Consider the following 25,564-nt stretch of genomic DNA (forward strand, 5'->3'; position numbering starts at 1 on the left):
CAATTGGACATGTTGAATAACTATGAGCGTCCGAAATTGGAAGTAGACGAAAAATAAGCGTTGATGCTCATTTTCTCTTTTATCTTTGTTCACTTGATCTTGAAGTTTATATGGTGTGTGTGTTTAGTGCCGTTCACGGTGATCTCGTTTCCATTCTTGTTCGCTGTGATGTTTGGTGACTGTGGCCATGGACTTATCATGGCTCTGTTCGCTGGACTCCTCATCTGGAAAGAGAAGCAGATCATTGCTGCTAAAAGCAAGAACGAGGTTTGTTCTCAATGTCATTATAATGTCAGCGTTTGTTCTCAATATCCCTATAAGGTCAGCGTGCGTCTTCACTTGTGATTCTGATCATTTTTCTATAGATAGGTATTTCTTCGGGCAAACTGAACAGAACACCACAGTGATCTTGTTGTTTGTCCTTTTGATCTTATCCTTTTGATTTCGAGACTTAAAATTCAATAATTTTATTATGCTACTTGTTTATGGTGGATAAATAAAAGTTTTCTTCTCTATTAATTCCTGATGTTGTTTTTGCGAAGTAATTAATTGCTCTCAATCGAAGGTTGTAACAACTATATTAGTCCTGACGGTCTTTTTTAATGCGTTTTTCGCTTGACCGATTTTTCGTCTTACCCATTTGACTTTTCGTCCTCAAAAACGGGATAAACAAGTAGCGCCCAGCGGGCATTAAGCGCTCTTAGAGCCTTTCAACTCACTGGTCTCCAAGTATGCGGTTCACAGAAACTGTTTTGGAGAATTATACTTATGGATTGAAGTGTGGTTCTTAGAAGTTGACACCCAACACCCCTTCTTACGCTCACCTTACGCCCCTTCAATTAAGCTGAAGCTAGCCTCACTGAACCGTGACTAGCTACTGACGAAAACAGCCTCACTAAACCGTGACTAGCTACTGACGAAGCCAACCGCTCGCGGGTCGTTTGAGAGCAATTCGCCCGACGTTAGTCGTTTATGTTCTCTATTTTGTTGGTTCGTCCTCAAGAGCCTCCGTCTTTTAAGAGCCTCCGTCAGCCTCTCAACGGCCATTATTTAGGCGCTCTGTTTTTTTTCAAATCTGCTTTACCTTTTGATCATGTTTCTTTGTTTTACATGGTCACGATTTTTCACGTTTGACTTCTGACTTACTTTACTCACTGTTGAATGAATTTTATATTCTTTCACCTATTGAATTACGTAGTGTAGTTATACGGCCAGGGTCAAAAGAGCAAAATCAAAAAAGACGGAATAAACATATAAGCCCGATCATTAAGTCATAGTGCATTAAGGCGATTGCTGGCCGACATTACTATTATGCTTAACTGCCTTCCGTTTGGAGGCTGAATTAAGTTTTATTTTAGAATCTAACCGAATATGCAGAATTTACACACCAAATAAGGACACTTTGACTTTTGTCAAATTTTGTCAATTTCTATCTTTTTTTCGTTTTCTGTTTCAATCACAAAGTGCGTCAAACGGCGGGTCAACGGCGGCTATTTTTCGAATATTTGCTGGCTATGTCTTATGATGATCGTTATTATAGCTGCGAAGCTGTAAGCTGAGCGTAGCTATATTGCGGTGCTCTTGGTTTTTTTTTGTTTCGTCGTCTGACGCTTTATTTTCGTTTTACATTTGTTCTAGAACATTCTGTCTCGTCACTGCTTAAATGGCTTTCTCGCGCTTGATTTCACGCTTTCTGCGTGACCTAAATTGCGGTAATTCAGAAACAGAATCTGTTCCTAAAACAAAGTTGATTGTAAGAGAACTGATTGTATGGTCCGACAGCCGAGTGGTTAAGGCGACTGGCTGTTAATCCGGAGATCGCCGGTTCGAGGCGCGACAGGAAAACTTTTTTTTTGCACCCAAAATGAAATAAACTTGTAAGTTCTATAGGCGGCGGCGATAACTATTATCAGCTCACTCTTCTGTATCTTTTTCCATCTGTATTTTACGGCACGCAAGTCTATTTCGCAGCTATTCCGGCAATCTGCCGGCTATGTTTTGGCGTAACAAATTGACAGGGAGATTTAAATCAGGAATTTGTGTATTTTAGAGTCTGAAAAATTTCTAGGTCAGAAAAACAGGAAACAGCAAGGTTATTCAACTGATATCTAGTGTTGCGTGCATGTGTTATGAGTCCGAGTTAATGATATACCGTTTAGGCAACTTGTCAATAACCGCCCTCATATTCTGAGCCGGTTATTATAGTCTCCTATTTTTGTCATTACAATTCAAAGAATTTGTTTGGGGGCGCTATTGTTTATGAGCATTTGACCATCTTAATCATATTTTAGAATTTTGTATGCAATCTTGAGCTATTTTTGTTAGTTGACGTTATGGACCCTTTTTAGTGGTTTTTGTACACTTTTTCAGGTTTTTAGTGTCCGGGGTAATTTTTTAGTCGCAATTTGTATTACTGTGGGTTTTCATGTCGTTTTAATTTTATAATTATTAATTGAATTTTGTAGCTGAAAACAGTCTAAATTTTGACAATTTTTGGCTCAATTTTTCTGTTCTCAGTTTTTTATTCAATGTTTTTTTCTGTCTTTCAGAGTATTTTTCATATTCAATTGTTTAATTAAGGTTGGTGTTGTAGGGTCATTAATACTACGTGAAAACAATTGAAGGTTTGACAGCACATGTTTTTAAAAAATAAATATATCATTTCTGAAGTTTTCAGTTTTTACTACTTTTGCTTGTTTTCCAGTGTTTTGGGATGAGTGAATGAACAGGAACTACTTTGTTTGTTGAAAACATCTATTGGGACAACATTTTTAAGAGAAAATTATTGACAAATTTAACGAGTTTCTCAGATTTTGTCAAATTTTTTGCTGTTCTTTTTAATAGCCGCCCTCATCTTCTCAGCCGGCTATTATAGCGCTCCAATTTTTTTTAAATGTTTCGCTTTACCTCATTTTGCCGCTTTTTCAACATTTTGCGTGATATCTTTTTGACTTCTCTAGGCTAGTTTCTCTCTTCTCTCATTCTGCTAAAAGTGATTTTGAACATCAGTTGCTCAGCAAAGCAATTCAAAATGAACAGAGTCAGTATAAAAAACTGAAGTCAGAAGTAGAAACGGGATAAACCCATAAAGCCCAATTTTAGATGCCCGCTATTTGAACGTCGTTCCTATAAGTCTTAGTTACCATCTCTAATGCTTATTGGTATTGATAGTAGCCCCTGTAGCCTCTCTCTCTCTCTCTCTCTCTCTAAGAAACAGAAGTATGTTATGTTCAACTACGAAATGCCATCAAAATAAATTGGACTTAAAAAATGTTTTTGTACAAAAATCTTTTTTTTTCAATATCCTCTATTCTTTCAATCCCAATCATGCTTATTGGAATCAACGGCGGCTTTTTTCCGGCAATCTGCCGGGTATGTTTCGAAATGTAATCGCGGTTCATTTTTTGTAATGTCCTCCCTCCGTTTCTCAGCCCGCTATTATAGTGGTCCTATTTTTTGACTTGATCTTTTTAAATTTTTCTGTCTGGTCTAAGTACTTTTAGTCATATGTGACTCAGAAAAACAATCTAGAATCAACGGAGTCAATAACCATTAAATGAATAAAGAAATAGAAACAGGTTAAACCCATGAAACCCAAGTTTAGATGCCGGTTTCTTGAACTTTGTTCTTATAAATCTTAGTTAACTTCTCTAATGCTTATTGGTGCTGATACCAGACTCTGTATGCCCTCATTAAGAAACAGGAGTATGTCTAACTATGGAAGAACATCAGCATATTTCATACTTTATTTTCGTGTACATACTTTATTTTCATGTACAAAAATTAATTTTCAATCACAACCGGGTTTATGGGAGTCAATTGCGGCTATTTTCCAGCAATATGTGAGTTTTTTTTCTAACATATGCGGTTTTATTGAACAGAAATTGAATATGTGAGACATTCTGTTATCAAAAATTTTTATGAAGTCGCAACGCGTGCAAAAAATGTTTTTCTCCTTGCAAAGAATAAGCTTCCACTTTTTCTTTTCTCTTCTAATTTGTTTCCTATTTTTTTCTTCAAATTGAGAGATAAAAGGAAGTAAATAGTTTTGCTAGTTTTGTTAGTTGATGGCTAGGGCGTAAGTTAAGATCCTCTTTGAGTCAATAACGGAGTCTTCCGGGCATGTTTTTTTGAAGATATGTTCACAGATTTTCATGATTTTTGAAGTCAAATTGAGGTAATGATTTTGGTCACGCCGAAACAGAAAGTGGAGCGAAAAAAGCAAGTGGTTTTGCGGCGTGAAATTTTTTCGCTCGAATTTTCAAGCAGAGTGCGAAAATGGTGTTTGAACAAAAATTAGTTTTCTCGCTAGTGTTTTTTTTGTTCTCATGCGGCATTTTGACTTTGATTTTGTTTCTAAATTTGATTTTTTCATATAATTCTTTTTCTAAATGCCATTCCGAAGCCATTCATAATCCACTCTGGGTCTAGATTCTTTTTGTTAATTCAATGAAAATTCTTGTCTGATTTCTCTAGAGTAGTTCCCTTCTTCGCTCATTCTGCTCAAAGTGCTTTTAAGCAGCAGTTGCTCGGCAAAGCAAACAAAAGTGAACAGAATCAGTATGGGAAAACGAAATCAGAATAAAAACGGGATGAACCTATAAAGCCCAATTTTAATGCCCGCTTAAACGTCTTTAATTCTTTTTGGGAATTGATACTAGCCCCTGTACCCTCTCATTAACAAACGGAGTATCAAAATAGTTCGCACTTTCAAAATGTTTTTGTACGGCAATCAATTTTTTTTCAATGTTCTGTTTCTTCCATCCCAGTTATTGGAATCAATTACGGATTTTTTCCGGCAATCTGCTGGGTATGTTAATCAAATTTAGTCTTGAAACCCAGCAGTTCAATCAAATAAGTTAAATTCACGGTCTTTTGTCAATTGTCCACGTACCTTTTGCGTCCCCTATTACAAAAAGCGTGTATTTGAGAATAGCAAATCATTGTGTCAATTAAATGCGTGCGTACTGGTTACATCTAATGCACTAAGCTGGGGTCACAGTCAGAAGAGGTCTAAATTGACACAAATTATTACTTAATATCTGTTCAGATCTTCAGCATGTTCTTTGGGGGTCGATACGTCATCTTCCTGATGGGTCTCTTCTCAGTGTACACTGGGCTGCTCTACAATGACCTCTTCTCTAAGAGCATGAACATATTCGGGAGTCAGTGGGGCATCCCAGCTGATGTTGCTGACAAACTTAAGACCCTAAGCAAGGACGACACTGTCCAGCTGTATCCAGAGAGTTCATTTGGTGACAACTCACCATACCCATTCGGCATGGACCCAGTACGTTTTTGATTCTCATTAGTATATAAGGTCTGTAATTTTAACTGAATAGAGGTAACATTGTTGACATCTTTCCACCGTTGTTTTTATGACCCCTATATAGCACTTAATGTAAAATATATAGCTCGTGCGCCTGAGGATGTAAAAGCTATATAACCAGTAATCTGGGGTGAGCCGAAACAGAATAAATTTGATTGCTCAAGTAAATGGCATGACCAGGTATGACGTTACTGATTCCCTGTTCTTGTTAATACCGTACTGAAAGCTACTGTTATGCTTCCGTTGTTTATCGAATTGCTAATGCGTCAGAAGGTTGAAGGTGCAACCAAATGGGAATAATACTTAGTTTGTTTGAGCTTCATATAGCTATGAATAGCAGCTCGACATGCTGAATGCTGTTTTAATGCATCAGGGAACAAGAAAAAAAGCCGTTTATAAAAGATACACAAATTCGGGAACTCAACCCTAAGTTTGAATCTATCACTGGTGTATTGTAACAAGTTAAAATGCTCTTGCTAAGAGGTCTGGAACATCCGATGTTTGCGTTATTTAGATCTGGCAAGTGGCGGAGAACAAGCTGGACTTCCTGAACTCGTTCAAGATGAAGCTGTCTGTGATTCTGGGAGTGATGCACATGATGTTCGGAGTCTTCCTCTCCTTCCTCAACCACACCTACTTCCACAAACCCGTCAATATCATCGGAGAGTTCATACCCCAGGTACTACAAAAAAACACAGATTTTTTGGGGGGTTTTAGCGTGTTAATTTTTGAATCAGCCCAGTATTTTAGTCTGGCTACCTCATCTGCCACCGAATGCTGGTTATAGAAGAATCCGACTACAAATTTACCCACCACAACAAATTTTCAAAATGAATAATTTAAAAAATGGGTTGGTGTGAAAGTAATGGAGTATTTCATCTCTAAGCAGTTCAATAAAAAAAACTTTGCAAATGAAAAAGGCATACAGGCTTTTCGGATACATTTATTTCAGTAAGATTTTGCGTACAGCTTCAGGGCCGATGAATTACTTATTAGACTTGTCATATACTCAGCCGGCGTTATTACTGTCCAAGATAGTTTCACAGGTCTCCCACAAAGATTTGTAAACATGCGGTAATATGACTTGCTTTGACAAGTTTTTGATCGGTTATAATTTAAATGGTTTTCAAGTTCCATTCCTAGACCTTTCGTATAGTAGTTAATAGCTGCCCTCATCTTCTCAGTCGGCTATTGTAGCTCTCTTATTTTTGTATTGGTGGTATTTGGATTGTATTGGTGTGCTTTCTTTTTTCAAGATCTGGTCACACTTCTTTCGGCTTTTTCATGTCAATGAGAAGTCAAATTAGAGTGGCGATTTTGGTCACACTAGAGGCGACGAAAAGCCGAGTAGGTCTCAGGAGTGATTTTATCCAAACTCGCTTCAAATTGGAGTGAAAAATTGGTGTTTCAACAAAGATTTTCAGAGGGAATTTTTCACGTGCCTCAATTTGACTTTTGTTTTCAGTGTTTCTTCTCTTGAGTGCTATTAAAAGGAGACATATGTGTTCTAATTGCGCCTATTTGCAATTGCTTGAATTCATCAAAGGACAGCTATAGCTTTTTATGACTTCTGAGAGTATTTGATTTCTGTCCGCTTTTTAAAAAACTTCATGTCCTATCTCAAAGGATCATTAATGAAAGGTCTCGTTGGTTGCTAATGAAACATAAGTGAACCTAATTAGTGGTGTGAGTTCATAGCTTGCGGTTTCGATGACTTTTACACTATTTGTTCTGAAAAAGTTTGAATTTTTGAGAGTTACACGTATTTATTGAAACTTTGCTGTCTTAGCATTTAATCCCATTAGTGATATAGCTCATAGGTTTCTAATAAAATTTATTTTATCGATTTTTTCAGTTTACAGCAATTTATTGCTCTGATTTGACACTAATTTTGTTTCAAAAACTTGTCATTTTTTTACATTAGCAAGTTTTTATTGTCACTTTGTTGTCTTATCTCAGTTTCATTAATGACGAGTCTCATCAGTTCCTAAGTATGCATAAATGAATTCAAATCGTTAGATGTAAATGCTATTGCTTTCTTCGAATTATACTTAAGTAACTTATTTTCAGTAATGGCAGGTCTCTTTGGTTGCCGATTACGATTTCTTGGAATGAGTGGAGCTAATTGTTTCGATAACTTTTATGCTGTTAATGATCAAAAAGTAGAAGCCAGTTCTTTGGTTTTCTGCAAAAAAATTGGTCTTATTATTTGGTATTTTTGGTTTTCTTATTCAGTCTTTTTTATGACATGTTTCATTGGTTGCTGACGAGGAAAAATGCATCTAATTAAATTCATGAGTTTGTAGTAATCGGTTTTTTGATTGAACACTTTTAGTAATTGAAAGTTAGTCTTGAATTTTTCGTTAGTTTTCGGTTCGGTCTTGTCGCTGGCTTTTTCATTGATTCTTTAGTGCGGCGTGATTCTGGTCATTTAATTTGCTTCACGTTCTCCACGTTCTTCACGTTCTCCAATTTGCTCCACGTTGTGTGTGAGTTTTCTAATTTTTTTCCAATTTGACCTCTATTGTCTTATAATTTTGCCTCAGTTTTGAATCGTCTGCCATCGATTCCCACAAAGTTGATGTATTTTGTACTCAATCTAAGTATGGGCAGGGTAAGTTTTTTTCATAAAGTGTTATTCTTTTGTTTCGCAAAACACTAAATCTTGTAAAACAAAATTTTTAATTTTGCAAATGTATGGTCGTGGTTATTTTTGCCTAATTTAGTTTAATATTGCTATGAAAATGTTAATTGGCAGGTCAATTGTTTATTCACTTCTTTGGATAATAATTTGGGGCTTGTCCTTTTATGTTTTTTGTGAGATGTTTTCATGCCTCTTTCCATATCTTTGAGTTTTCAAAACGGGATAAACTGGTAACGCTCAGCGGACATCAAGCTCCATTAGAGACCCTTAGCTAATTCTAGCTGTCGTTTAAGGCCATTGGCTTCTTTTAGTTGTCATTTAGAGGCTCTTAGTTGATTTAGTAGCGCAGTGGTCCTTAGATGCCTAAAGATGGCTTTGGCAGTCCTTCAAGTGCTTAGATTGGTGCTGGGAATGCCTTAGTTCAAGGTTAAAAGGTGATTTTTATTATATTAATTTTTGAGCCCAAAATGTTGCAATTTAATACGTTTTTTGTCACTTTTCGAGTTTTTGTCTGAAAAATCTGAAATTGATGTTTGTTGAAGTTGATAAAGCTCTTCTGCAAGAAATAATCATTTTTTGACGAGTTTTAAGCTATATTTTACTAATTTTTCCATTTTTAAATGTTTTGAAAATGTTTCTTTTTTTGATGTTTTTCCATTCCCAGGGGACACTTAACCTCCTCGAGGGTTTGGTCATAGGTTACTGCATAGTTTCTAGTGGCAATGGATTGGGCTTCAATTTTTTAATGTCAATTTTTTTGTGATAAAATTTGAAATTGAAAAATGTGATGAAATGAAATTGAAAAATGTTTATCATTCTTTAGGGTCAAGTGAGACTTTTTAGGCTTTAAATTGGGTTACTGGATAGTTTCTGAGCACAATGAAATTTCTGAGCACAGGGCCGAGCACAGGGATAGTTTGAGCACAGGGATAGTTTCTGAGCACAGGGCCGAGCAAACTTCCTCCAAGGTTTGATAATAGGTTACTGCTAGGGTCAATGGAATGTTTTTTGCAATTCTTTGGGAAAAATTAAGTTTTTCTGAAAATAATTGTCATGTTCTGAGTTTACTGTTCCCAATGGGTCAGTGAAACCGTTTTCGCAATGGGCCAGCTCTTCAAATTTTTTGTTATCGTTTTCTGGGTTTATTGATCTTTGTGACCCTGTGAAGCATTTGAAGACAAGGAAATGGTTGTGAAGATTTCAGTGTCACAAAAATTGAGTTTATCGATATTTCGGGACAATGAAATTTTCAAAGGTCTTGCAGATGTATAACTGGACTGATCCGAGAGATAAAAATATATTTTTGAGCATAGTAACATCCCAAAATTTAGAGACTTAAAACAAATTCTGTTATTTTCAATTTTTACTATGGCCAATAAACCCCTTTCAAGTCTTTTGCGTGGGTAAATGGGCGTATTCAAAGGGATCAAATTTGGCCTTCAGGGTGAAAGCTTGGAGGTTTAGCTTTGATTATATTTTTGTTTATTAAGTTTCGTTTTTTAGTTTTTCAACTTTTGAGGTAGTTTGTTCATTTTTCAGATACAGTAGTTTTTTGTTCAATTCTTTGGATTGTATTTCAGGACTTATCCTGCTGTGTCGAACTAGAATTTTTTGTATTTAATAGCCGCCCTCATCTTCTCAGCCGGCTATTATAGCGCTCCTATTTTTACAATTCAAAGAATTTGAATTGTATTGGGGCGCTGTCTTTTTTTTAAGATCTGTTCACACATTTTCATGATTTTTGAAGTCAAATTGGAGTAGTGGTTTTGGTCACGCCGAAACAGGAAATGGAGCAAAAAAGCGAGTGGTTTTGCGGCGTGAAATTTTTTTGCTCTAATTTTAAAGTAGAGTGAGAATACGGTGTTTGAACAAAAATTCGCTTTATCGGTAGTGGTTTTTTGTTCACATGCGGCAATTTCACTTTGACTGTTACTGTTTTTTTTTCAATTTTTGGATCGGACTTTTTTCTAAATGGTTTTCCCAATCCATTCATAGTCCGTTCTAGGTCTAGTTTTCTGTTTAGTCAATGAAAATTCTTTGAATTGTAGGTCAGGACTTGTCCTGCTATGTTTTTTTTTTACTTCGTCGAATAAAAAAATGTTTCTCTTTACCTCATTTTGCCGCTTTTTCAACATTTTGCGTGATATATTTTTGACTTCTCTAGGCTAGTTTTTCTCTTCTCTCATTCTGCTAAAAGTGATTTTGAACATCAGTTGCTCAGCAAAGCAATTCAAAATAAACAGAGTCAGTATAAAAAATTGAAGTCAGAAGTAGAAACGGGATAAACCCATAAAGCCCAATTTTAGATGCCCGCTATTTGAACGTCGTTTCTATAAGTCTTAGTTACCATCTCTAATGATTATTGGTATTGATTTTAGCCCCTGTATCCTCTCTCTAAGAAACAGAAGTACGTTATATTCAACTACGAAATGCCATCAAAATAAATCGGACTTAAATAATGTTTTTGTACAATTTTTTTTCAATATCTTCTATTCTTTCAATCCCTATCATGCTTATTGGAATCAACGGCGGCTATTTTCCGGCAATCTGCCGGGTATGTTTACCTTTTTTCACAGCGTGTTCAGTATTTTGCATAAAATCTTTTTGACTTCTATATGCTAGTTTCTTTCTCTCAATCTGCTCAAAGTGCTTGCAAGCAGCAGTTGCTCAGCAAAGCAATTTAAAGTGAACAGAATCAGTATCTAAAAACGAAATCGAAACGGGATGAACCAATAAAGGCCATGTTTAAATGCCCGCTACTTGAATTTTGTTCTTATTAGTCTTAGATAACATCTCTAATGCGTTTTGATATTTATAATAGCCCCTGCATCCTCTCATTTAGAAACAGGAGTATATCTAACTACGAGATCAATTGAAATAGTTCGCACTTTCAAAGTGTTTTTGTACAAAAATCAGTTTGTTTTTCTGTTCCTTCGTGGCTATTTTCCGGCAATCTGACGGGTATGTTTCAAATTTTTGCCAATTAGAAATCTTCAAATTTTAATACAGTACTTGTCTGCTATTTTTCGGCGCGTGCGTTACCTTTCATTTTTACTAAGCCATCTTGTCACTTCTGGTTAAATTCACTCACTGTTTCAACCAAAGGAAATTGGAATTTTTGCGTCACAGAAATTGAAAGAGACATGAACCGTCGAGGCCCCATCATTAAATAAAGCGAATTAGATTATCGGAGTTCGCTCAAGTGATTACTGATTGGTATTGTTGTTAAACTTAAGAGGTTTCTAATTGTTCTAAGTCGATTTAAGAGAATCCTGAGTAATAAATCCATCAAAAACTGCTCACATTTTGAAACTTGTTATTTTACCTGTTTCGATCCTAGTTTAGATCTAGGAGTCAACCGCGGTTATTACTGATATTTGGTGGCTATGTTGTCTGTGTTTTTGATCCCATGAGCTCAAATGGATTGGTCGGCGGTTTTCTCTATAAGTGATTGGAATTGTTTTTTTTAACTCTGTAAAGGACCTGGGTGTTTCTATTTTCTTTGCTCTTAATTTTCTTTCCTATTTTCTTAGCTCTTAATATAATTTTTTCAAATAATCCGTCGTTTTTCAAGCGCTTGGTTGATTTCTGAACAAACTGCAAACTTTAGAAAATTGTTGATTTAGAACTAACTTTCTGTTCAATTTTTGAAATGATCATTCTTCCTTCTATATATTAACTTTAATTTTTTTAAAGAATTAAAGAAAACTAAAGAATTTTTTTAAGAACAAAATTTGGAGCCAGCGTTGTGGCTAAAGTAGACTTACATAAGTGCTCACTATTCATAATAGTTAGCAGGCTGTTTAATCAGGAGCTCAGAATAATAACTCAGTTCCTTTTCTGATGCAGTTTGATAATTTTATCAGCGATTATTATTCTATGTATTTGCATAAATCTATTTTTTCAGGTCCTGTTTCTGGGCGGACTGTTTGGCTATCTGGTGTTCATGATCTTCTACAAGTGGTTCGCTTTCGATCACACGAACTCCTACAGAGCTCCTCAGCTGCTGATCACATTCACCAACATGTTCATGTTCGGAAAACCAGACGACGATCTCTACACTGGTCAATACACTGTCCAGTGCATTCTGCTGGTCATTGGAGTGGCGTGTGTGCCGTGGATGTTGCTGTTCAAGCCTATCGTCATGTACATTCAGCACAAAAACCCAGCAGCTGTAAGTTGGACTTCTCTGTATGCTCATACACTAAACTGAATTGTGCTTATGGTTGTCCGCAATTGCTGTCATCTAAACGACCCTCCTACAAACAGTTGAGTTTGCCATCTGATAATAAATATTTGGGAATATTTATTCAAAAGTAAAATACAAGAAAAAGAAAAGGTGATTGAAAATGGTCGAAAATTGGTACGCGAATTGAAAAGTTGTTCGGGTTACAAAACCTTAAATGTTCGGGTTACAATTGGACAAATTGCTCTTCTTTTGCGACCCATTAAATTGAAAAACTGAAATCTGAGGTAAAAATTTGGCTGCTTTCAAAGATCCTCTCATTGAATAAGAGTGCCCTCGCCACCACACACGCTCGTAGCGTCGATCGTCCTATAAGGATATTTTTTATCATAAAACCATTTCATCCTAATACAAGTGAGAGGATATGCATTTAATGCTTTGAAATAATTAGTAGGCAGACTAAGTATGAAAAGGAATTCTGAATAGCAAACTCTGATTCTATGCCCCCTTTCTTATTCACGGCATATTAACTGGCTGGCACTATTAACAAACTAACACTACGCTACTTTATTGCCTTTTCTCTACGAAGTCTATCTCTATTCGTCAGGCTACTGCCAACAATTTGCTCTGCCTTGATTGGTCAGTTGCTCCAGCCTATAAAAGAGCTAAGAGGTCATCAATGAACAGTGATACGGTCACAAGCGAGAACTCGCTCTATGAGCAGAGATCTGCCTCACAGCCACAGCAGGGTTGCTCTACTGACGCACTCACTCAAGTAATTAAGCCACAGCACTTTTTAAGAGGATCTGGGAAAATTTATGCATATAGTGGGCAATTGGGACATTTTCTTGAAGATATAGTCAAGTTGCAGTGCTAATATCCTGATCTAACTGATCATGATCCTGATCGTACATTAATAAGCTGCTTTTTTCAAAATCAGATATCACAATACCCGTTCTTTGAGGGGGCATTCAGGTGGGTATGCGCAAGCTTTGAACACGATGTCTGTGACCTTGGAATTTTTGGATGACCTCATAGTTTATCAGTTGTAAAAACTCAATGGCAAAATTCTTGCGGGTATTATAATGTGGATTATAAACTAGAATTCTTGTCTAAATTTGGACAGTACATATCAGGTCACAGGTTTCTGTCAAAATGGAGTACTCTAATTTTTTTAACGAGCCCTTCACTTGTGATTGGTTGTTAGCACTGTAGCTTGGCAACTTTGTCTCCATCATTGTATTGATGATGAGATCCCATAAGAGGACTCTTTCTCTCTCTATCTCACGTGCACTCACCCGTCAATCCAATAGGGGCTTTGTTGTGGTTGTGGGGCATCTCTTTTACATAAGGACTACTCTCTTTAACTTAAACTAACAATCAGGGATAAACCGTCCGAATACTCGTACTATAGGTCAGTTTTAGTGAGGGTCGCAAAACCCAGATTCCTGTCCTTTCCGAGTATCGATCGTATTTACTGCTTGCTCACTGTCAGTATTTTGTATTATGATACAAAGGATAAATTAATTCTTCTATACTAGAATCTCAGTTGATGTCATACAAATCTTATGTGATATCTAAAAGATTTATATTTGGATTTTTTATTACCTCGAAATTTCTGAGATTCCTATTCGGAGAACCGCTTTTGTTGATGGTGCGCGTATTAGAAATGCATATTCGGCAATGTATAAATGTGGCTGTGTGGAACAAAAAAGTTTGGAATTGGTGCGCAATCCTTATGCCGTGGGTATTATTTACTGAGATTGATATATCAAGAGCAACCCATAGAGAAAATTACAGGCAAGCTTTACATTTTGCGTTTAAACCCTGGGGCTTCCTAAATATTCCGATTTTTTCCAAAAGCCAAAATATACCAAATCCAAATCCATGCTAGAGATGTCAGTTTCCGATGTGAGTGTCCATTAATCAGTTAATTTCTCCTCTCCTTTAGGTGTACGCATTCCAGGTTTGTTGAAGAGAGAATGAAATACTCACTTATTTTAGCTCCTTTTAGCGGCGATTGCTACCTCTGCGTCAATGTCAGAAACTGTAATGTCTCGCATGCATTTATATTTGCATCCACATGTGCATGAATTTAGATCATGAAGTTTTTTTCAAACTTAAAATAAAAATTTCCTGTCGAAATGACGACCTTTCAAAGTAAGAGTCCGATGCTATCTACCCGTCCTAGAGAAATTTTAAAATGAAAGGAAAAAAATTGTTCGCAAGTACTAAACAAGCACAAACTTCGTTACATGTATTCAAAACTGTAAATTAACCTAGAGAAAAAGAATAGAAAAAGAAATCAGTCTTTTGTTGCCGATATTTGGAAGAGCAGAACAGCGATGCAATGATTAATAAAGCTGAAAACCTGTATTATCAGTTATAGGTTTATAAATTGAGGATAGCTTTTTTGAGTTGACCTTGGTGGTCTTACTTTGAACAAAATTTAGGTCGAGGTTTTAATGTTATTTCGGTTTTTAAGACGAAACGAAACAGCGCACTTGGAAACGTAAGTTAAAAAATTTCTGTCTTCAATCAACTATCCTCTCTGCCTTGGTATCAAGTTACTAATTATTAACTAACTAACTAACTAACTAAATTAATGAATTTACTGAAATCCAAATCTTATTTTTTATTTGATGGTGTTAAAGGTCATTTCTTGGGCTTCGCAATTGTTTGCCATTTTCACTCATCACATTTATGTGGTATTCGTTATCATTTTTGATGACATAACTTCATTTCCTAACTTGGTTATGAATACTAATTAGTTAATATTGCGTATTATTAATTACTTCCTGGAGGAGGGTGGTGTTTGTGACGCTGAACCAATTGCGCCTAAGGACAGAGGGTGCTAGGATTATTGACCGACAGGGGCTTTAGCCGTCAAGGAATTGGGACAAGAAATTGGGCCGACGCCTTATTGGTCGACAAATCTAATTGGTCAAAATATCACTTGTTCGCCCAACCATTACAATTGGTGTGCAGTCGGGGTGTTGATTTAAATTCTCATTTCTTGGTTGTCGGCTCAGCCTCCTGTCGGCCAATTCGGCGGTCGAAGGGGCATATGCTGTTTTGTATATGTTAACGTGTAAATGTATGTTTTGATTTTGGGTTTTGGTCCTACTAATTGATCACTTTCATTGTCCTTGTGCCACTCATTTTGCACTAAGAATTTGTCTCTTATTCAATCGCCATCTTTTTGGGCTAAGCGAGAGAAGAGAGCTTATTGGGTTCTAACTGAAGATACTACAACTACGCAACTTACATGAATCAATCTCCTACTTGGTAAACTATCTACTTTAAGTTATTTACTTTATTGATTGCTCTCTAAGATTGTAGTGGTTATTTGGGTCTTGCTGGTCTATTGAGCGGTATTTATGCCTACCAGCTTTGGCTGCTTTTGCTTGATTTTTCCTTGCTTCAAAATAGCCCGTACTTTGCTTGGAATATTCCTGTTAGGCACCCCATTATGTTAGAGAAATTCATTCGACATCTGTCTGTTCCATTCACGAGTTATCCGTTTACCAATTTTGATTTTTATGTCATATTTAATACTTAATAACGCGGGTAGTCACTGCCTACATCAAAGTTGTGTAAATGTGTGGCAATAAAAGAAGGTGTGTTTCCTTTGCGTTAACAAATTGAGCCTTTCGGGCTTTCCTTTATTATAGCTGCGAAGCTGTAAGCTGAGCGTAGCTATATTGCGGTGCTCTTGGTTTTTTACAATTCAAAGAATTTTTACAATTCAAAGAATTTGAATTGTATTGGGGCGCTGTCTTTTTTTTTAAGATCTGTTCACACATTTTCATGATTTTTGAAGTCAAATTGGAGTAGTGATTTTGGTCACGCCGAAACAGGAAATGGAGCGAAAAAGCGAGTGGTTTTGCGGCGTGAAATTTTTTCGCTCTAAATTTAAAGTAGAGTGATAAAACGGTGTTTGAACAAAAATTCGCTTTCTCGCTAGTGGTTTTTTGTTCACATGCGGCAATTTCACTTTGATTTTTACTGTTTTTTCAATTTTTTGGATCGGATTTTTTTCTAAATGGTTTTTCCAATCCATTCATAGTCCGTTCTAGTTCTAGTTTTTTTAGTCAATGAAAATTCTTTGAATTGTACGTCAGGACTTGTCCTGCTATGTTTTTTTGTTTCGTCGTCTGACGCTCTTTTTTCGTTTTACATTTGTTCACACAGCAAAGCTGAAAAAGTCAAATTTTCTGAATGACTTCTTCCTCTCACTAACAGCATTTGCGCGCGTGACGTCATTTCTCACTCGCTTTAGCGAAAGTTTTTTGGTTATTTGCGTGATTAGATTTTGATCATACGTGACTTACCTCACTCAATAAAATGACTTTTGCACTTTAAAAACTTAAGTTTAATTTGAATTTGTTTAAGGTCAAAGGAACTATGTGCAGTAAAGGTCCCTAATAAGGGGCTTCTGAATTTTAACAAGCTTTACTAATTTATCGCTGAATGTTTTTTAGCCTAATTGTTTTTGAGCGGCGTCGATTTTTTAATTTAGATCTATCTGTTTCTATCTCTATTATATGGCACGCAGGTCTATTCTTTCGCAGCTATTCCGGCAATCTGCCGGCTATGTTTTTAAAATTTATGGAGATGATTAGATACTCTCATTTTGTACATTGCAACGAGTATGCGATAGAGGCGAAGATTTAGGAGTAATAGCTTTTTTTATTGGAGAAAGTGGCCACCAAGTCTTAAAACGAAGCGAGAAAGTTTACATGCGGAATAGTTTTTGTGGTTCGATGGAACAAAACTGCTATAAATTTTTCAAGAGTTTGGTGTTACTTTTCGGTAAATTTCTAATAGCCGTCGTCAGCCTCTCAAACGGCTATAATTTAGGCTCTGTCCTTTTTTGCAACTCAAATAATTACGACTCGAAGACGAGCATTGAGATTGTACAGGTTTTTTTAGCAGAAAGCAAGTTTGTTCATGACTTGAATTTTGACTTCTTTCTAGTCAAGCTTTTACCTCCGTTTTTGATTGTTGACTTCTGTTTTCGAACATTGGACTTTAACAATAGCTTAGTTTGTAATGTATAGCAAATGGTAACAGTCTGTAATTCAAGGTGAAGAGGTCAATTTGAGAAAATTTGATCCCATTTAATTACCTACCCCGCCCCCCTCCCCCCAAAAAAACTACCCCCACCCCCCACGTACCCCCCCCCCCCCCCCCCCCCAACGTACCTTTTATGTTATATTGGTCTACTATTTTTGTTATTTCTAGTGTTTTTTTTTCGATATTCTGAGTTTGTCCAAGTTAGGGTAGAGATTTATTTTTTACGACGATTCGAGTCGTTTCCGGTATTCTACCGGCTATGTTTTGAATTGTATTGGGTGCTGTCTTTTTTTTAGATCTGTTCACACATTTTCATGATTTTTGAAGTCAAATTGGAGTTGTGATTTTGGTCACGCCGAAACAGGAATTGGAGCGAAAAAGCGAGTAGTTTTGCGGCGCTCTAATTTTGAAGTAGAGTGAGAAAACGGTGTTTGAACAAAAATTCGCTTTCTCGCTAGTGGTTTTTTGTTCTCATGCGGCAATTTCACTTTTTAGGATTTTTTCTAAATGGTTTTCCCAGTCCATTCATAGTCCATTCTAGGCTTAGTTTTTTTGTTAATAGCAAACTTCCATCTCTCGCTAGGGGTTTATTGTTCACATGCGGCATTTTGACATTCATGTTGAATTTTAAAATGTTTTTAATCTGATATTTTTAGAAATGGTTTTCCCAGTTCACTCATAGTCCGTTCTAGGTCTCGTTTTTTGTTTATTCAATGAAAATTCTTGAAAATTTCTCAATGAAAAACGCTTGACTTCTGAATTACTTCACTCACTTTTTCAACTGAATTGATATTAAATTCTTTCAGGCATTCAATTACGCAATGTGGTGAATACTGTCAAACTCAAGCAGGATAAACAGATAAAGCCCGGTCATTGTCATTGAGAATTAGATTATCAAAAATCATTAGAGTTTATTCTAGTTGACATTGGTGTTAACCTTGTTAGCTTTCAGTTTAGAAATTCAATTATGTATAGTTTTACAATCCAACTGAAACTGCACGCCAAATGAGAACACATTTTAACACGAAAAAAAGCAGAAAAAAAATTCGGTCAATTTATCTCTTTTTTCTGTTCCAATCCCGATGTGCATCAAGCGCGCCAACGGTGGTTATTTTCCGGCAATCTGCCGGCTATGTTTAATTTTAGTGTATCTTTAGTTTCAGCTGTTTTCTTATTTGATTGTCATTAAATGACGCTATTTGTCCAAAATTGCCTGCGTTAGAGTTAAAAAGTCAACAGAGTTGAGAAAACTGATTAGATTTGTAATCAACAATTTAAGTGGCCAAAAATAATCCGGCGAAGTATTAAATTGGTTTTTATGCCAATCAATGGATAAAAAATCAGAAGTTATATGCGAAGCGATAATGCAAAAATGAAGTGAATAAATCATTCTTGATTTCCTCAAACTAGTTTTGAGTTATTGGGAATATTTGATTCTTTGAAATCTTCAAGTTGGCGTTTAAAGAGGTTCCCTGATTTGAGAGCTTCAAATTGCCTTCTTTTACAGAGGCCCGTTATTTAATCTATTTTTCATTTGCTCTCCAACAAAGTCTGTTGCAATTATTAATTGCTCTCAAACGAAGTTTGTAGCAATTATATTTGTATGTTGGCCTTTTTTATGCGATTTTTCGCTTGACCGATTTTTTGTCTGTCGCTTTTGACTTTTCGTCTTCAAAAACGGGATAAACAGGTAGCGCCCGTGGGCATTGCTTTCAGCTCAAACTATTTAGGAGAATTATACTTATGGTGTGAAGGGTGGTTCTTAGAGGTTTAGAGGTTGAATACACCCCGAATTTTGACCCCCCACCGCTTTTTTCTGTTCCAATCCCGATGTGCATCAAGCGCTCCAACGGCGGTTATTTTCCGGCAATTTGCCGGCTATGTTTATTTTTAGTGTATCTTTAGTTTCAGCTGTTTTCTTATTTGATTGTCATTAAATGACGCTATTTGTCCAAAATTGCCTGCGTTAGAGTTAGAAAGTCAACAAAGTTGAGAAAACTGATTAGTTTTGTAATCAAAATTTAAGTGGCCAAAAATAATCAGGCGAAGTATTAAATTGGTTTTTATGCCAATCAATGGATAAAAAATCACAAGTTATATGCGAAGCGATAATGTAAAAATGAAGTGAATAAATCTTCCTTGTTTTCCTCAAACTACTTTTGAGTTATTGGGAATTGTTGTTTCTTTGAAATCGTCAAGGTGGCGTTTAAAGAGGTTCCCTGATTTGAGAGCTTCAAATTGCCTTCTTTTACAGAGGCCCGTTATTTAATCTATTTTTCATTTGCTCTCCAACAAAGTCTGTTGCAGTTATTAATTGCTCTCAAACGAAGTTTGTAGCAATTATATTTGTATGTTGGCCTTTATTACGCGATTTTTCGCTTGACCGATTTTTTGTCTGACGCATTTGACTTTTCGTCCTCAAAAACGGGATAAACAGGTAGCGCCCGTGGGCATTGCTTTCAGCTCAAACTATTTAGGAGAATTATACTTATGGTGTGAAGGGTGATTCTTAGAGGTTTAGAGGTTGAATACACCCCCAATTTTGACCCCCCACCGCTTTTTTCTGTTGCAATCCCGATGTGCATCAAGCGCGCCAACGGCGGTTATTTTCCGGCAATTTGCCGGCTATGTTTATTTTTAGTGTATCTTTAATTTCAGCTGTTTTCTTATTTGATTGTCATTAAATGACGCTATTTGTCCAAAATTGCCTGCGTTAGAGTTAAAAAGTCAACAAAGTTGAGAAAACTGATTAGTTTTGTAATCAACAATTTAAGTGGCCAAAAATAATCAGGCGAAGTATTAAATTGGTTTTTATGCCAATCAATGGATAAAAAATCACAAGTTATATGCGAAGCGATAATGTAAAAATGAAGTGAATAAATCTTCCTTGTTTTCCTCAAACTACTTTTGAGTTATTGGGAATTGTTGTTTCTTTGAAATCGTCAAGGTGGCGTTTAAAGAGGTTCCCTGATTTGAGAGCTTCAAATTGCCTTCTTTTACAGAGGCCCGTTATTTAATCTATTTTTCATTTGCTCTCCAACAAAGTCTGTTGCAGTTATTAATTGCTCTCAAACGAAGTTTGTAGCAATTATATTTGTATGTTGGCCTTTATTATGCGATTTTTCGCTTGACCGATTTTTTTTCTGACGCATTTGACTTTTCGTCCTCAAAAACGGGATAAACAGGTAGCGCCCGTGGGCATTGCTTTCAGCTCAAACTATTTAGGAGAATTCTACTTATGGTGTGAAGGTTGGTTCTTAGAGGTTTAGAGGTTGAATACACCCCCACTTTTGACCCCCCACCGCTTTTTTTTCGTTCCAATCCCGATGTGCATCAAGCGCGCCAACGGCGGCTATTTTCCGTCAATTTGCCGGCTATGTTTATTTTTAGTGTATCTTTAGTTTCAGCTGTTTTCTTATTTGGTTGTCATTAAATGACGCTATGTGTCCAAAATTGCCCGCGTTAGAGTTAAAAAGTCAACAAAGTTGAGAAAACTGATTAGTTTTGTAATCAACAATTTAAGTGGCCAAAAATAATCAGGCGAAGTTTTAAATTGGTTTTTATGCCAGTCAATGGATAAAAAATCAGAAGTTATATGCGAAGCGATAATGCAAAAATGAAGTGAATAAATCTTCCTTGTTTTCCTCAAACTAGGTTTGAGTTATTGGGAATATTTGATTCTTTGAAATCTTCAAGGTGGCGGTTAAAGAGGTTCCCTGATTTGAGAGCTTCAAATTGCCTTCTTTTAGAGAGGCCCGTTATTTAATCTATTTTTCATTTGCTCTCCAACAAAGTCTGTTGCAATTATTAATTGCTCTCAAACGAAGTTTGTAGCAATTATATTTGTATGTTGGCCTTTTTTATGCGATTTTTCGCTTGACCGATTTTTTGTCTGACGCATTTGACTTTTCGTCCCCAAAAACGGGATAAACAGGTAGCGCCCGTGGGCATTGCTTTCAGCTCAAACTATTTAGGAGAATTATACTTATGGTGTGAAGGGTGGTTCTTAGAAGTTTAGAGGTTGAATACACCCCCACTTTTGACCCCCCACTGCTTTTTTCTGTTCCAATCCCGATGTGCATCAAGCGCGCCAACGGCGGTTATTTTCCGGCAATTTGCCGGCTATGTTTATTTTTAGTGTATCTTTAGTTTCAGCTGTTTTCTTATTTGGCTGTCATTAAATGAAGCTATTTGTCCAAAATTGCCTGCGTTAGAGTTAAAAAGTCAACAAAGTTGAGAAAACTGATTAGTTTTGTAATCAACAATTTAAGTGGCCAAAAATATTCAGGCGAAGTATTAAATTGGTTTTTATGCCAATCAATGGATAAAAAATCAGAAGTTATATGCGAAGCGATAATGCAAAAATGAAGTGAATAAATCTTCCTTGTTTTCCTCAAACTAGTTTTGAGTATTTGGAAATGTTGATTCTTTGAAATCTTCAAGGTGGCGTTTAAAGAGGTTCCCTGATTTGAGAGCTTCAAATTGCCTTCATTTACAGAGGCCCTTTATTTAATCTATTTTTCATTTGCTCTCCAACGAAGTCTGTTGCAATTATTAATTGCTCTCAAACGAAGTTTGTAGCAATTATATTTGTATGTTGGCCTTTTTTATGCGATTTTTCGCTCGACCAATTTTTTGTCTGACGCATTTGACTTCTTGTCCTCAATAACGGGATAAACAGGTAGCTCCCGTGGGCATTGCTTTCACCTGAAACTATTTAGGAGAATTATACTTATGGTTTGAAGGGTGGTTCTTAGAGAGGTTGAATACACCCCCACTTTTGACCCCCACCGCTTTTTTCTGTTCCAATCCCGATGTGCCTCAAGCGCGCCAACGGCGGCTATTTTCCGGCAATTTGCCGGCTATGTTTGTTTTAGTTTATCTTTTGTTTCAGCTGTTTTCTTATTTGATTGTCATTAAGTGACGCTATTTGTCCAAATTTGCCTGCGGTAGAGTTAAAAAGTCAACAAAGTTGAGAAAACTGATTAGTTTTGTAATCAACAATATAAGTGGCCAAAAATAATCCGGCGAAGTATTAAATTGATTTTTATGCCAATCAATGGATAAAAAATCAGAAGGTATATGCGAAGCGATAATGCAAAAATGAATTGAATAAATCTTCCTTGTTTTCCTCAAACTAGTTTTGAGTTATTGGGAATTGTTGTTTCTTTGAAATCTTCAAGGTGGCGTTTAAAGAGGTTCCCTGATTTGAGAGCTTCAAATTGCCTTCTTTTACAGAGGCCCGTTATTTAATCTATTCTTCATTTGCTCTCCAACGAAGTCTGTTGCAATTATTAATTGCTCTCAAACGAAGTTTGTAGCAATTATATTTGTATGTTGGCCTTTTTTATGCGATTTTTCGCTCGACCGATTTTTTGTACGCATTTGACTTTTCGTCCTCAATAACGGGATAAACAGGTAGCGCCCGTGGGCATTGCTTTCAGCTCAAAATATTTAGGGGAATTATACTTATGGTGTGAAGGGTGGTTCTTAGAGGTTTAGAGGTTGAATACACCCCCACTTCTGACCCCCCCACCGCTTTTTTCTGTTCCAATCCTGATGTGCATCAAGCGCGCCAACGGCGGTTATTTTCCGGCAATTTGCCGGCTATGTTTATTTTTAGTGTATCTTTAGTTTCAGCTGTTTTCTTATTTGATTGTCATTAAATGACGCTATTTGTCCAAAATTGCCTGCGTTAGAGTTAAAAAGTCAACAGAGTTGAGAAAACTGATTAGTTTTGTAATCAACAATTTAAGTGGACAAAAATAATCTGGCGAAGTATTAAATTGGTTTTTATGCCAATCAATGGATAAAAAATCAGAAGTTATATGCCAAGCGATAATGCAAAAATGAAGTGAATAAATCATTCTTGATTTCCTCAAACTAGTTTTGAGTTATTGGGAATATTTGATTCTTTGAAATCTTCAAGGTGGCGTTTAAAGAGGTTCCCTGATTTGAGAGCTTCAAATTGCCTTCTTTTACAGAGGCCCGTTATTTAATCTATTTTTCATTTGCTCTCCAACAAAGTCTGTTGCAATTATTAATTGCTCTCAAACGAAGTTTGTAGCAATTATATTTGTATGTTGGCCTTTTTTATGCGATTTTTCGCTTGACCGATTTTTTGTCTGACGCATTTGACTTTTCGTCCTCAAAAACGAGATAAACAGGTAGCGCCCGTGGGCATTGCTTTCAGGTCAAACTATTTAGGAGAATTATACTTATGGTGTGAAGGGTGTTTCTTAGAGGTTGAATACACCCCCACTTTTGACCCCCCACCGCTTTTTTCTGTTCCAATCCCGATGTGCATCAAGCGCGCCAACGGCGGTTATTTTCCGGCAATTTACCGGCTATGTTTATTTTTAGTGTATCTTTAGTTTCAGCTGTTTTCTTATTTGATTGTCATTAAATGACGCTATTTGTCCAAAATTGCCTGCGTTAGAGTTAAAAAGTCAACAAAGTTGAGAAACTGATTAGTTTTGTAATCAACAATTTAAGTGGCCAAAATAAATCAGGCGAAGTATTAAATTGGTTTTTATGCCAATCAATGGATAAAAAATCACAAGTTATATGCGAAGCGATAATGCAAAAATGAAGTGAATAAATCTTCCTTGTTTTCCTCAAACTAGTTTCGAGTTATTGGGAATTGTTGTTTCTTTGAAATCGTCAAGGTGGCGTTTAAAGAGGTTCCCTGATTTGAGAGCTTCAAATTGCCTTCTTTTACAGAGGCCCGTTATTTAATCTATTTTTCATTTGCTCTCCAACAAAGTCTGTTGCAGTTATTAATTGCTCTCAAACGAAGTTTGTAGCAATTATATTTGTATGTTGGCCTTTTTTATGCGATTTTTCGCTTGGCCGATTTTTTGTCTGGCGCATTTGACTTTTCGTCCCCAAAAACGGGATAAACAGGTAGCGCCCGGTAGCTTCTGGATGTAATGGAATGTTTTTCAAGATGTTAATATCAGTAATTTTTAAAAAATGTTTGCAATTTTTTCAAGATTTTTGAATCTTGATTTTTTTCCGGCACTAGGATTCTAGGGACCTCCTCCCAGGTTTGATGATAAGCTGCGTTATAGTTTCTAGAGTTAGTGAAATGCTTATGAATATTTTAATGACTCCAGCTTTAGCATTTTTTTGATAAAATTTAATTTTTTCATTTTCTGAAAATTATTATGATGTTCCAAGTTTATGGATCTTTATGAGCCAGTGAAATTATTTAAAGCTTGAAATAGGGATACTGGATTGTCTCTTGAGACAATGAAATGGTTTTGAAGACTTGAATATCTTGAATTTTAGCAAGCTTCAATTTTTGTTAAAATTTGCTATTGTTTTCAAAGTTTTTGAATATTTTTTTTTCCTTTTCTGAGTTTAACAATCATTACTGGCCAACAAAGCTTTCCAAGTCTTGGAGATAGGTTGCTTGAGATAACTCTAGAGACAAAAATAGTTTTGAACATTTTCACTGCGAAATCTGGAATCTTTTTTAAAAAATTTTGCAATTTTTTGAATTGAGATTTTTATTTGATTTATTTACTAACAAGGCTAGAAAACTAAAAGTTGCCGAGTCGAATCAGGCTAAAGCTATCCTCACTAAACGGCGGCTAGCTTTTGACAAAGCCAACCGCTAGCCGGTCCTTTGAGAGCGCGACGTTAGTCTGTTATGTTATTAGTACTGTGGTCTTTTTAATGCAATTTTTTCTTGACCAATTTTGATCCGTCTGACTTTTCATCCTCAAAAACGAGATGAACAGGTAGTGCCTTGGGGTATTAGAATCTCTTAGAGTCTTACGGCTTATTATTCTCTCTGTATGCGGTTCACCGAACTTGTTTAGGAGACATGAGTTTGTTGTGAAGGGTAGTACTGAAGAGTTTGACATCACTTCACCCCCATCCCCCCGGCACTTCACCTCCTCAACCTCATTCCGCAGTAACATAGCACTGTCCAACCTCCCACTTCCCTCAACCCCCCCCCCCCCCCCCCCCAGGATTACTACCGCCCCCTCCTAGGGCTCACACTATGCACTTCAATTAAGCTAAAGCTAGCCTCCCTAAATTCATCCACCTCTCTTCAGTCGTTTGAGGTTTGAGTGAGTTTTCCGTAAATTATCGGTATCTTAACGATTAAAAATACTTTTATCTACTATTGAATTAATTTTTGCCTTCTCGAAAAAAGTTAAATCGTCGTGCAGCTTAATTCAATGACGATCTTTGTTTTGTCTAAAAGAACTTTCGTTAGATATAATTAGGTTATCATACATGAACATCTTCAGACAGACTCTTTTCATTTCACTGAGATCTTTGATATGAAAAAGCATGATATCTTGTTTTT

The 25,564-nt window shown here is 36.3% G+C and overlaps 1 protein-coding gene across 9 annotated transcripts in view; it reads left to right on the forward strand.

Moving 5' to 3' along the window:
* LOC142336018 (V-type proton ATPase 116 kDa subunit a 1-like) overlaps window positions 1-25,564 on the forward strand; it is a 48,181-nt gene that overhangs the window by 17,035 nt on the left and 5,582 nt on the right. For 3 of the 9 annotated variants that reach the window (XM_075384488.1, XM_075384486.1, XM_075384487.1), the window contains exons 8-13: window positions 128-267; window positions 5,051-5,290; window positions 5,844-6,008; window positions 11,881-12,147; window positions 12,767-12,934; window positions 14,645-14,671. In XM_075384488.1, coding sequence (XP_075240603.1) covers window positions 128-267; window positions 5,051-5,290; window positions 5,844-6,008; window positions 11,881-12,147; window positions 12,767-12,934; window positions 14,645-14,671 — 1,007 coding nt within the window. Of the gene's footprint in view, window positions 1-127; window positions 268-5,050; window positions 5,291-5,843; window positions 6,009-11,880; window positions 12,148-12,766; window positions 12,935-14,110; window positions 14,126-14,644; window positions 14,672-25,564 lie in introns of all 9 variants that reach the window. The other 6 variants (XM_075384493.1, XM_075384490.1, XM_075384492.1 and 3 more) reach the window with 3 other exon arrangements.

The sequence above is a fragment of the Convolutriloba macropyga genome, chromosome 3 (genome assembly GCF_964194025.1).
Source record: "Convolutriloba macropyga chromosome 3, txConMacr16.3, whole genome shotgun sequence".
In the NCBI taxonomy this organism is placed as follows: Eukaryota; Metazoa; Xenacoelomorpha; order Acoela; family Convolutidae; genus Convolutriloba; species Convolutriloba macropyga.